General features: G+C 37.9%; 1 protein-coding gene across 1 annotated transcript in view; it reads right to left on the bottom strand.

Annotated features, from left to right (window-relative positions):
* ctnna2 (catenin (cadherin-associated protein), alpha 2) overlaps positions 1–13,340 on the bottom strand; it is a 338,533-nt gene that overhangs the window by 278,198 nt on the left and 46,995 nt on the right. The window contains exon 3 of the mRNA XM_062427945.1: positions 610–805. Within this exon, the coding sequence (XP_062283929.1) occupies positions 610–805 (196 nt within the window). The remainder of the gene's footprint in view (positions 1–609; positions 806–13,340) is intronic.

Here is a 13,340-nt window from a genome sequence, read left to right as displayed (position 1 = left end):
ACTGGCTTGCAGTCATGCCCTCAATGTGTCACTGTAATATCAGTATTATCAGTATTGCACTGACAAAAAGAAAAATAGAGAATGTTGTAACTGGTGTGAGCTTGATAACGAGGTATCCCATGTTTTCAGATGTGGTCTGTTTAGGGTTACGCATTTAGGGTTATTTTAATGGAGTCTATGCTGCTATTTAAGTTAACAAAAATGCTTTAAGCAGAAGTACATTCTCTCATTGGATATTTTTTTTTTTTTTTTTTTGTACTTTGAATTTGAAAGGGATTTGAAAAGGATTCGTGGGAAAACACTAAAAATAAACAAATATTCAAATGCATCTTTTCCAAAGTCATATGGGGGGGAAACAGATAAATCATAATCCCTTTCGGACATGGATGCATTAAAAGCTTCAAACAGCCTGACAACATGTTGGTAAACTTTTAACTAATGATGAATGATCAGACATTGTCCTGTGGAGGAGAAAAACAATAATAATAAATGTCTGTCGGGTGGGGAAAAAAACAGTCATGATATAGACAGTGATCTGACCAATATCAAAGCAATATTATTCCAACGACTGTAAAAGCACAAGTGTTGTCTCCATTAAAACAAGCTCACCTTGCTTACGGACATCCTCCACAGCAGCAATGAGCTCTTCCTTGAGATCCTGGCTGTCTTTGGCAATCTGCTCACCCTTCTCCAGAAAGTTCTGAGTAGCCTGCTCAACAGACACTGCGAGGACATGGGCCTTCTTGGAGCGCCCCTTCTTCTTACTGGATGGCCCTTTGTTGCTGGTATTTACCAGGGTAGTCACCTGTGAACAAAAGGAGAGGGCATTACAGTTGGTTGAGTTGCGACATGTACAAAACATGTAAACAGGTAACAGATTCAAGAACTGGTCACAGTGTCATTGTAGGTGTGGCGGTTTGGGAAGAGACTTCAAATGAAAAATCAACTCAACAGTAACAAAATTGCATAATATCTGCTATAATTTTTTATCATAGTTTTCCATTTTTCAAGGTTTCAGTGCATAATTAGGTTAATAAATGCAAAAAATTAATCAAAAAACTAAAATAGTTGGATGGAGGTTATGCTTATGTAAACTGTAAAACGGTAAATAAAAGGAAGATTATTAAAAAAGAAATAAATTCGATCATCTTTATAATACTGATTTAAATTTTGACCATTTCTTTCACAACATTTACATGCACATTTACATACTTGTATAATGGTGGGAGCAGATGTTTTCATGTTTGTTTTTTTTTCTTCAAGTACAGTGACACCCCTTTAGAGAAATACTATAAACTACAGCGTGACAAAATGACTAACATTCATGTCTTTATCCAGATTATGGGCTTCCGCAAATGTAATGAGGCAATCTATTCTAAATCATACTCCTACAGAAACATGCTAAATTACACATATTGTAACATCAATCAGTCACATCGACTTATGTTAGACGGGGCCCACTGAAAATATCCATCCCTTAGTTTAAGTGGGAGTGTTTTAAAGTACAGTCAGTCCATCAAGCTGTCCTTCACATCACAAGAAAAATGTAACTGAATTAAGCCTTGGGCAATCATTTCCTTGATCTCAGCTTTTTTGGATAGGCTACACTGCACAGAATCAATAAGCTGATGTGTTACTGAATCCTACAAAAGGAGTTCTTTGTCTAATTGCATTAGTAAGAGTTCAGAACTATGTTTCGCAGAAAAAATGTAACAAGATATGTTCCATTAAGAAAGCCTGTGGAAGAATCGAGAAGCATTTGTGTGTTGGACTACAACTATTGATTTTTCCTTACAGCGGACAGTCAGTCAAGAAGATAACATACTATACAAAGAAAGAGGCCATATTTAATGCAAACATACTGTGTAGGTTTATGTTATTGATGAATTTTTGAAAAAGCACCCATTTCAGATGAGATCTCTGCCTGAAAGAAGTCACGGTATCTCAATGAACAGGCAACTTCACTAAAAGCTTTTAACTAATCAGCAATCACATTGTACACTCAAGAACATGAACCAGGCCTCATGGTTGAAAAATATATCTGTGAAGCACTCCAAGAGAGTCAAGACTCACAATCAACACCTGTGTTTAGCTGTGCTGCTTCACCAGAAACATTAAAAGGGGAAAAACTGGTTGTAAACTATCTATTCAAATTATATTGCGCAATAACAAATGTGTTTATTAGCATCAAACCAAAATGATCACCTCTCCTGAAGGAGAAATCTTTCAAAGTAATTAACAGAAAGCTATGCGATAAGCAATATATTAAGCTTTGTCTACAGGACAGGCGACTGACGAGCAAACAATCATTGCTGCCTGTATTAAAGAGGAGAATTCTTTCCATGCCTTGTATGCTGGTGGCACCTTTTGCTGAATACAATGATATGTCTGTCCCAGGCCAGTGAGATAGCACATGGACAGAACGGACTCATTACACACTCCGATCAGCTGTAGGAGCATCAGTTTGACAGCAGCTGAACTTGCACAATGTGGTGATATGATTAGCTTGTGGAATATATAAGCTTCCTCTCTGAAAAGCTGCTAAAAGCAAAGTTATGTCCTTTCTTGGCTGCATTACTTAAGGGCTTCTAGACTGGAATAAAAACTTGAATGATGTATGTCCTCCTCCATGATGGAACCATGAATAGCAGTGCTATAGACATGTGACTCAGTTAACCTTTTCAGTCATTAAAAAGTAATTCATGATTTAATAATCTTATACATAATCTGTATTCGTAACTACCGTGACCAAACTAACTTTGATACATCTGTTTACCATCAATTTATCTGCTCAGCTTCACCTGACACAGCTGATAGAGTGCTCATTATGAAGTGCAATGATGTGTTTATATAAATTTAAAACTTCGGAATCAACAACTCATCATTATATTTACACATGAAAGCACACACAAACCTGTGCATGCTAACTCCCTCCTCCTCATACATAAACACACAAGCACTCATATGCTGGCTGCCCACATACTGGCATTACATTGCAGATCCACCATCCATCAACGGACACACAAACAAACACAGACTGCCAACCTCCCAACCGGTTCAACCTCATATACCAAACTCTATACTGCTTATAATGCATTGTGTAGAAAGTAAATTGACAATTCCTTCTCCACAGAGCCTTCATTATTACCACCGCCTGTTCCATATAGCTAAATAACACTGACATTTTATTATGCTTAAACCTGATTATGAGAACTACTCATGACCAAGAGAAATTGTAAATATATCATATATCATATATCAGAACAACTCAAATGCAGGCGACTGGTCAATAGTTATATCATTGTCTCTGACAATTAAACCATTAAAAGAAATAAAGAAATACTAATGCTTCACATTATATTAAATGTCTTTTAAAAAAGATTGCAGATTTGAGTGTAGCTTAACTTTTTATGTGGCCGCTTTCATACAATGCATTGTTGTCTTACGTCAGGATATCTTGTTGGCTAACTTACTTGTTATTATATAGGTGTGTAAAAAGTGTTGTTTATACAGGGGGTAGCCAGTCAAAAGCAGGAAGGAACCCTGAAATTTGAGCAAAGTTTTTAAACACAACTACTTTATAAGGGGTCAGGTTTTTGCCTGGAAAACTGTTGTGGTGGCACTAACAACACATGCACAGTGTTTGCAGTGCACTTGGTTCTTTGGCATTACATTCTTAAACTTTTTCTATATTCAAATAGAGCGTTAATTGCAGCTAATGACATCCATAAAGTGTCTGCCTCTAATATTATACAGTAGATCCACTGCCAGCTGGCAAAACACACTGTGGATTAAAAGGAGCAATGTAAATATGTCTCTATAGGGATGAAACATAAGTCATGAAAGCATAGTACTGCTTTCAACTACTTGAGGTTAAGGGTTCTGCTCCCTGATAACAGCTCGCCAGTAACCTGATTACCTGACATGTGATATGGTGAAACCAGTCATGAATTATAAGATTTGTTCGTTAGAATTATTATTTTTTTTAATATAAAAAAAGGTTGAAATATATGCCTTCTTTGAGAGTTCAGGTGTTAATTAAATTCTCTACAGCCCCACAGTGTCTCTGTCTGTAGTTGTGGAGCGGTTACACAGTAATGAAATTAAATACTGTCACAGAAGTAAGACGAATTGCAGGCCAAGACCACTACAAACTGTGGATGATGTTTGTTGCAGCCATTGCTGTCCTCAGATACGTTTGCTCAGAGACAGAGCGATAGTAGTCTACTACATAGATTTCTCTTTCATCTTGGCTGAGTCCTGAAGTTAATGAGATGTTTAGATTCTAAGTAATACATAAGGCTGTCTCCAACTCTGCCATGGAGCAGAAAATGGGAATATACTGAGCCATGAGTCCGCAGGATGCATCTTCACTTCATTTATTTATTAACACAGGGCTGGGCTATGGAATACACCCAGATAAGGCTACTGCATGTGTCATGTAGCTTTCCGCAGGGACTGACTCAGTCGAAGTCAAAGCTTGTTGACGTTTTGTTCTGAAACAGTGACTTAAAAAGCTCAATGTATATTTAATTATGCCCACATTTAACCTCACAGTGTGCACTGAGGCTTAGTCCATGTATCTACCTTCATACAGATTTAACTGGGCTATTTTTTATAGAAGCATAATACTGTCTCTGCACACAGAGACAGCCTGAATATCTCAAGAATGAGCTTGAAAGAAATATTGAAGACAGACAAAATAACATTAACACTTTGTTGATAGATCACCATTTGCCAACAGTTACAAATGTGGGCAATATTAGGCTACATTACAGTTAACATTATTTCCCAGCCCCCTATAGAAAATACTGCTGGCCTACAATATGTAGTTAGTTAATTCTTTTTGTTCAGTTCTTTTTTCTACATGCTGGTATAATTTTTGTGATTGTTACCTTTAACATACCAACAGCATCTAAAATTAAACCACTCAGCGCTTTTGTTAGTTAGCCTTAAAAACTGACAACAATCTGTCAACAAAAACTGACAGATCTCTTCTATTAGCAGTGCTTAGGTCTCAACTCTTAAATGTGCTATTATCTCAGCTAAAACTACTACTTTTAAGAAGGATAAGTTGAAAGGATGAGGGGGGAAAAAACAACAACAAAAAACAGGCTGCGCTATACTTTCAGATGCAGAGACAGAACTAATTTGAAGGACCAACATAAATGGGCAGCGAAGTTTACACTGATTAGATGAAGCGTGGAAATCAGATTTCACAAACAACCGTGAGAGGAACAAACATGGCAGGGAGGAGAGACAGTGCTTTTATTTCAGGCTGAATAACGTCAGATTTCAAGGTCCTTAGACACCATCGCTTTTATTGTGGCTGCTGAGGCATCCAAGTTAAATAACTGTCGTGCTCACAGAGACACGGCATATGACAAATAGCCAGACTGTTTACCTTTTGGAGAAAATTCACTACTGACAGCCATCAAATTCATACTCGAGGGAAAAACAGGGAAAGAATGCTACAACATGATGTAAGCCTACAACACTGCACGTAATGAGTATGTATGAAAGATGATGGCAATACCTACCAACACACTGACACACACTCACAAGCATAAGAAACACAACCAAGACACTGCTAAAACACTGAATAATGTCAAGTGTATCAAGAATGTAACATATCGATACATTTTTTTTTTTTTTTTAAATTCAGACAAACAAAATTTACTCTGAACATGGCGTTTCTCTGGATGACCAATTTGAAAATAAGAATTGAAATTAATAACTAATAACTAAACAGTAACTTAATATGGGAGAGGACTAAGTAAAGACATATTATAGAGTTTCAGGACATCTTAGTGTACTTAGTGACTTGTTATTGTGCCTTTAGGAATTGCATCACATCACATTATGCAACCTGTATCATCTTCAAAACCTCAAAACATAATGCTCTATGTATTTCCCGTTCTGGTCACACTTGGTCAGAAAGGAGGGAAGTACAGGATCTAACCTCTTCAGACCTCACATAGCCACATGATGTAATGTTCTGAAGTCTAATGTTAAATGGCATCACAAAAGGTATGTTACGCATGACATGACTTGAACACAAAAAAACTCTGAATCCCTCAATATGGCCAGTACAAAATAAGAACTGAGCACACAGACTAATCAAATGGATTCCTCGGAGAAGGAGGTGGAAACAAAACTAGTTTGCAAAAAGAAATGGGCCACAGCAATGTTTGCCTAGTGCATCCAAATGTGGCCTCATACAAAACAAAATAAATTCAGTGTCTCAGCAAGGCAGCCTTGCCCTTTTCTGCTAGCTGGTAATTGCGCCTGGGCAAGCCCATTTATCGTGTGTATTAGCAGCGCTGCCTGGATTTTATGCAAGACCACACTGGGCTTATTTCCATACAGCCACAACTTATGTCATTCTCTCAGCCATTATAGCCCAGACTCTTCAGACACAACAAGCTTTACCACACAGTCTACAGTCCTATATACTCAGTGTGGAGTTATGTTACATGGCTTAAGCTTAGAACTAATGAGTTTTTCTTGCAGATTTCGTAGAGAATGGAATTCTTTGAGGATTACTATTTCACCACCTAGCCATCTTGCATCTTGGCAAAAAGCAAAGGATAGGATAGTTTTAAATGAATATCACATGCTTTATGAAAATGTAGGTCCACCTGGTCACATGTGAAATGGTATGTTAAAATGACAGGAGGCAGTGACTTGTAGAAGCACGAATGGGTGAACTGACTTTTCATTATCATTTAAGCCAATTATACAATAAGCTTTCACTAAGCGTGTAAAAGTATCAACCAGCCAATACAATCAATCAAATATAATCTTTACAACAGCCTGAAGACTAACATGTAGAATCGTTTGACTGGACATATATTGGTGGTCGAATAAAAGAGAGAAGGATGGGGAAATTATATGTATGTGTGCTTCATCAGCACAGATGCTGCAACAGAATAAAATATTTAACTCTTTGCCAACAGAAGGAGATCCTCGCCTGGTTGTGTGATGCCTGATGAGGAGAGAATTAAAATCTCTTTCTTGAGGGTAAAAGGAGAAACACTGAACTGTTTGGCTCATTATGTTATGTGCTGAACAACAGGGTTCCTCCACACATTATTATCACTAAATGGTGCTTTTGTAACATGCCATATGACATGCTGTGGTTCAATATTAAATATGCACAAAAGCATGTTCAGTGTATTTTCCACATGTTCAACTTGCAACTTCCATGTCCAGTAAGTATTTATGAAAAGTGCTCAGGCATAGTACAAACCATGCATACACATGCAAACACAACATCATATGGTAAAGTGGAAATGGAGATATCAAGCATGTTAATATGTTCTTTTTCATTCCATACACTTGGCAAATCAAATTAAGCTAGTTAAATGTATTTTATAAACTTAATTTTAATAACTAATGTGTGATAAACTGTGTTTAAAACAATGTTTGATACTCTCTTTATTTCCTCTTCTTTCGTATGTTATCTTTATTCTTAATTGTGCATGTCAAAAGATAACAATACACACCATGCACAACCACACAGGTGTGTCTACCTTTTGAGGTTAATTAGACCTCTGCTCAGGCTGAAGTTGGGCAGAGCTATGCTGTAATTATGAGCCAAAAAATTAAGGTGAAACCTCTCCCATCCAAACAGTTGCAACTAAAGCAATCAGTGTCACACAGATTCCAATCACATACTGCCTGACCACACCTACACAGTCCTCTAACGAGGCCTAATAAGGCTAATAACTGAAAAACCACCTGTGTTGGTGGGCCATTGTATGTTGGGCCTTTAAAGCTGCAGTATGTCATTACGAGTACAGCCTCCAGGTCCCTCCTTCTTCCTCTCAGCTGCTCTGCCTTCTAAGCCCCTCGCCACAGAGGAACCTGCTGTGCACGCTGCACGCACGTGAAGGCCCGTCCCCAAAGTAAGAGAGGAAGCCTGTTTGACCAGTGAGAGCAGATGCTGCACGGGGGAGGAGCGCTGCCGAGTGACAGCATGTGTGTACAGTGTCATTGACACTCCTCTGTGCGCTGATTGGTTGTTTTGACTTGGGAGCGGTGGATTCTTGCAAATCACATTATGACCACTGGGTGGACCCAGCGACAGTGGATTTTGTCACAGCTTATCTGTATCTTATTTCACTGTCAGATCATAATGACAATTTTAGCAAATATAACACAAAAATAGTTACAGAATGCAGCTTTAAAGAATCATCAAATTATGTAAAGTATAACAAAAATAAATTAAAATACAATCTTAAATAAATACCTGCTGAGCAGACTCAGTACTAGCAATGTTGCCAATTAAAAAATGAAGATGTATGGGCACATAGTGACATGAGTATCACCTTGAACAGCTGAGGATCTCAGCCAGGGATTGGATCAGTAACCCTCCCGAGGAACATTTCCCCATATTCACAATGAATAATTGTGCAAGGAGGGAGACAAACACGGACACAGCAATGACCACAGTAAAACACCAGGATACGGTCACTGGACAAGAAAGACACAGGACCACAGAGACTCAATGACAACAAATCTACAAATATTACTCAGCCATATTCAAGCAAACACAAGAACACATTTGCACAGCACTCTAAAGCCAATTTGAGATGACGGAAAAGCAATTATATGACAAAGAGGAAAAGCACAACTACATTGATTGGCTTGTATTTTCATTAGCAGTGCATTATTCGTGGAACTCATGACATATTGATGGGAAAATACAAAAGTCTTATTCATTTTATGTTCCTATAACCAGTAATACTAATGTCTTATATTCATTGATTGTACTTTTATTTTAGAATATGTGTTTAGAATGGTTAGCGTGACTATTTTTATGACATGTAATAAAAATAACTTTTCCCATCACATATATTACATCTTTTTTATTAATTTTAACTCCATGGGCACTGAAGGTCAGGCATGGCAGACTTCTGACCTCTGTCATCAGGCATTTGTCTGAATTAAGACTCCATGCTGCAGAAGTGTGTATTCTTCAAACACATAGTGAACCCATGGTACTCAGGCTTAGCTGGGTTTGAGTTTGTAGAACCATGTTTTTAGCTGTTTCCTAACCTCAATCCAACCATATCCAACTCAGTTTATTTCTCACACCTTTGTCATCATCAGTCATGTCTCTGCCAAAACTCATTAACTAAATCCCCTCTTTTAAATTGTACATATGCAGGATTTTACACTGTAAACAGACATGGAAGCTCACTACTGACTGGATAACAAACATTCAGACATTATTGGACACTGCAGTGTTGTGCAAACAATTAACAACCCATGTCAAGTTATTGCCACACCCCATTAGATAACAAAGCATTACCACTGTCCTACAATCTTTAGATTCAGATCGGAAACAGTTAAAGGGGGCCTATTGTGCTCATTTCCAGTTCTGCTATTTATTTCTGGGATTCAACTAAAGAAGCGTTGCATGAATCGCAGTTTTAAAAAACTGCTCATTTTTCTTATACTGGCACTTTATGTAGCCCCTAAATTCAGTGTCTGTCTCTCAACAGATAGTCTTAGCATCTGTCTCTTTAAGGCCCCCCTCCCGATGAGCCCACTCTGTTCTGATTGTCCAGCTTTCAGGAAGCCTGCGGAGAAACAGCAGTGTCAGATTTGTGTTAATTTGCCGCCAATGCAAACCCAACATTTCCTGCTTTACTGCTTGAGATTAAATGGCACTGAGTTAGCAGAGCTGACATTGGCTCGGACTGAAAGTTGAAAAAGAAGTTGGAAATGGAGTGTTTTTTGCTCACAGGAATTACTTCTACTTACATTTACCTCATTATTCTACATTTTGGCCATGTTTATTTATAAATGTGACTGAAAATAGGGAAAAGAATAATAAACCCCTTAACGCATAATACATAAGTGATTATGCTGCGGCAGCGGTGAGGCTAACCTTTCCTTCAGGCCTAAGGAATTGCTGTGCCTGCCCTCCCATTTTATTGCTGATCAATAGTATTAAATGCCATGCGGCCTTTCCTCTCCAGAGCACTGGCCAGTGGACACTCCACTCAGTAGTAAATCCCTGTGGGTCTGCGTAGCCGTTCAATTTACCGCCTTTAGCCTCTGAGACTCACATCTAACAGATGAGTGATGCGCTGTAACTGTTCAACATTCGGGAAGGGTGTGTGTATGGATGTACACATGAAGCCAACTACACATATGCATGGTCATGTACATGCATATATAGAGATCCTGAGAAATACGGTTAACCTTTTGCACCCTCCTACAGTTACTGATATGCATAACGTTCCCTGATAAATAATTGATGAGACCCTTTATACCCATGTGTAAAGTGAATAATGTGTGCAAAAGCTCAGGGGACAAAAGCAAGAGGGGGTCTTTTACATGTTTCCAAGTGTGCAAATCAGTCATTTAGCTGTAAGAAGGACAATACAGAAACATGTTTGCACACTGCGGATGCTCTGATGGCTTCAGGCCATGTTACACACTAGGTGTTCAGCAAATGGGTAGCTGTATAAACAATACATACCACTGTGTGCTTATACCCAGCAAATTGTAAGTCCATCCGCATATGAACTATGTACAGTCAAAACAAATTAACATACAACTGCAGTGAACTATACACGCTTGTACTAATTTACATAAACATGCAAACATATAATATGTTCACACTTACATTTTCCTGAAGATGTTTGAGCCTTAATTGTTACTACCACTACAACTGCCTGCGAATCCTGCAGAGGTGAATATAAAAACCTGTTTTGCTCACTTTGTATCATTCCCTGTAATTTAAAATGTCTTGACAAGTGCTGAAGTGCAAAGTAGTGAGGATTAGTAAGCATTAAAACTGGCACTGAATAGTTGGTATTGAATAGGTTTTTGGATGGTAAAGAGGAAGGACCTCAGCAGAAAGTGTCACATTGCAGGGATGTCGGCCTATGACATTTTCACTGTGAAGCTTGAGTCGATGGCAAACATCCTCATAAAGTCTCCTGGAAATGTGCCTAGTTTTAAAGCGATGCAAAGAACTTTGGAGTAAGGCTGTGCCATACAATGATGGATAAGAACAAAAGGTTAGTGGCTGTCTAATATTTTCATACTTGTATTGTTTAGGTGTATCTGCCTTACTTTGATAGATTCCCAGTACATTTATAAATTGTCAGGTTTCTCTAACTACCTGCAGTTTTTTCCCCCAACTTTTTCTAGCATTTCTGATTAACATCATAAGATGTTTCACATTACTTCCTCTAACACACCACACTGAGTTATGAACACTGAGTGCGTAACAAATACTGGAAAGAAAACACGATTGAGTAGAAAACCAGTGGTGTGATCTGCAGTAATGATTCTCCCATTTTGCAAGTTGAACTTCTATAAACAGCATTTATTCATTCTGGTTTGCGTGTGCAGAAGACTTTCAGACTGCCGATAATATTTCCTCATTAGTAACCCTCTTAGCCCATGTTCCTATACTCTGTTTGATCCTCCCACTCCTTCATTATTATTCTCACCACATATTCTTTCCCCTATCACTGAGGTAAATTCATTCACACTTTTTGATACATTTGATAGGGCTAGACAGGATGGGTCGATACATTCTAGCAGTACTTTTAAGGTGAAAATGCTTTAAACCTGTTTGTGTTTTTGGAAAGGACAATTTTGCACACATGTCAAAATCATCCTACCTTCTAAAGAGCCCATAGCTGGAGCCAAACTCTGGATCCAAATATCTGCTGAGGAACATTGTTTATTGTAGAGAGAATTTTGCCCAATGAAAAGAAGTGAGGGAAAACAAAACCAACTTGTTTGGATGCCAAAAACTTCTCTTAAAATACCATTAATCTCATCTGTATGAAAATAAAGGCAATGATTAGTCCTGGAGGAACTAATCTAAGAAAAACAAAACAACAGTAGTATAAGAGACTGGGTTTTAACACTGGCCAATTAGAAAATGTCATTAACAACACACAACATTTTTAACTCCCAAACCTCCCATCTCTACTTACAGATGTGTAAGAAATGACAGAAAGTCTGTGTTAAAATTGCACATCTCTTTTGTAAACATGCCAGTGAGTCCTCATTTAACCTGGGTTTAATTTTTTCATGACATGCCTCCAGGTTTTTTACATAATCTTCATAACAAATGACAGAATATGTGCTATCTGAAATGCCACTCACTTCAAAGACAAACTTCATAAAAGCTTCCTCAAATCTGATTCTGAAATTGCTGTTTCAAGTGTGAGGTATGGTCACCTAGATCGGTGTCAAAGAAATCAGTGCAGCAATCCAAAGAAGCAGCTTCATGGAGTGTGTGAGAATAGCTTTTTGGCTTTAGAATTAAGATGAAATGATACAGTAGAGTATCAACAGAGGACACACATACCTATAATATGGATATCTTCTTTGCTTCTCTAGCAGCAGACCAACTCCAGCAAATTAATTAGAGTAGTTAAACTATAGCCATGTTGTTGCCATGCAGCCATCTTGTGATGACACAACTCCACAAGCCGCCCACATCTAGTAATCCAATTATATTTTTTGTTTTGCCGCTAAATCTCTACCACCCACATGTCCAAAGCCTGTCGGCATCAAACCTAGCCTAAACATGCCCTTTCCAAAATAAATTCATAATAAAGTGAGACTCATCCTTTCAGGGAGGTCAGTAGTGAGCAAAAAAAATGACTTCAGCTGTAATAATTCCAGCTGCCTTTATCCAAACACTTCCTACACACTTGAAAAGACAAATGTGCTGCCTTTAAAGTTAAGTTGAATAAGGTAATAGGTTAAATTAGTTAAAAAGTTAGTGCTTTGTCTCTTATGGGAAACAGCGTCAGAGTGAGAGGGTTTATTTTTTGGTGAGAATTGGGCATTTATGTAATTATGAGTATGATACTTGCCATCTCTATTGATATGTTAATGTTTATATACTGATTTATGTTCTTATCTCTGTAATATTTCAGTTTTACAAACAAAAGAGATACCAAATGAGGGAACTTCAGTAAAATACAAGAAAAGTCCAGTCGTGTGGCGTTATTAGAGGACTCATGGGATGTCTAGCTTTGCACAGGAATACGCGCTTCAAGGGCAGTACAACAAAGATGCCCACAAATTCTGAAACTATCAGAACAAGTTCCAAATTGTGTGCCAATCCATTTTGATGTCAAGATATTTAACAGAGTTAAAAAAAAAGAAAAGAAAAGTCAATATTATTCATCCTCAGAAGATCATGAATGTTTGTACAGAACATCATGATAATTCATCCAATAGTTGTTGAGATATTTCAATGAACGTCACACTGACATTGCTGTCCCTGAGCCATTAGCATGGCTAGAAATTCAGATTGTGTTTCATCCAGAATAGTTGGTAATATA

Source organism: Scomber scombrus, chromosome 2 (assembly GCF_963691925.1).
Source record: "Scomber scombrus chromosome 2, fScoSco1.1, whole genome shotgun sequence".
In the NCBI taxonomy this organism is placed as follows: domain Eukaryota; kingdom Metazoa; phylum Chordata; class Actinopteri; order Scombriformes; family Scombridae; genus Scomber; species Scomber scombrus.
Note: the sequence above shows the minus strand (reverse complement) of the source record. Positions and strands in the feature narration are given on the sequence as shown.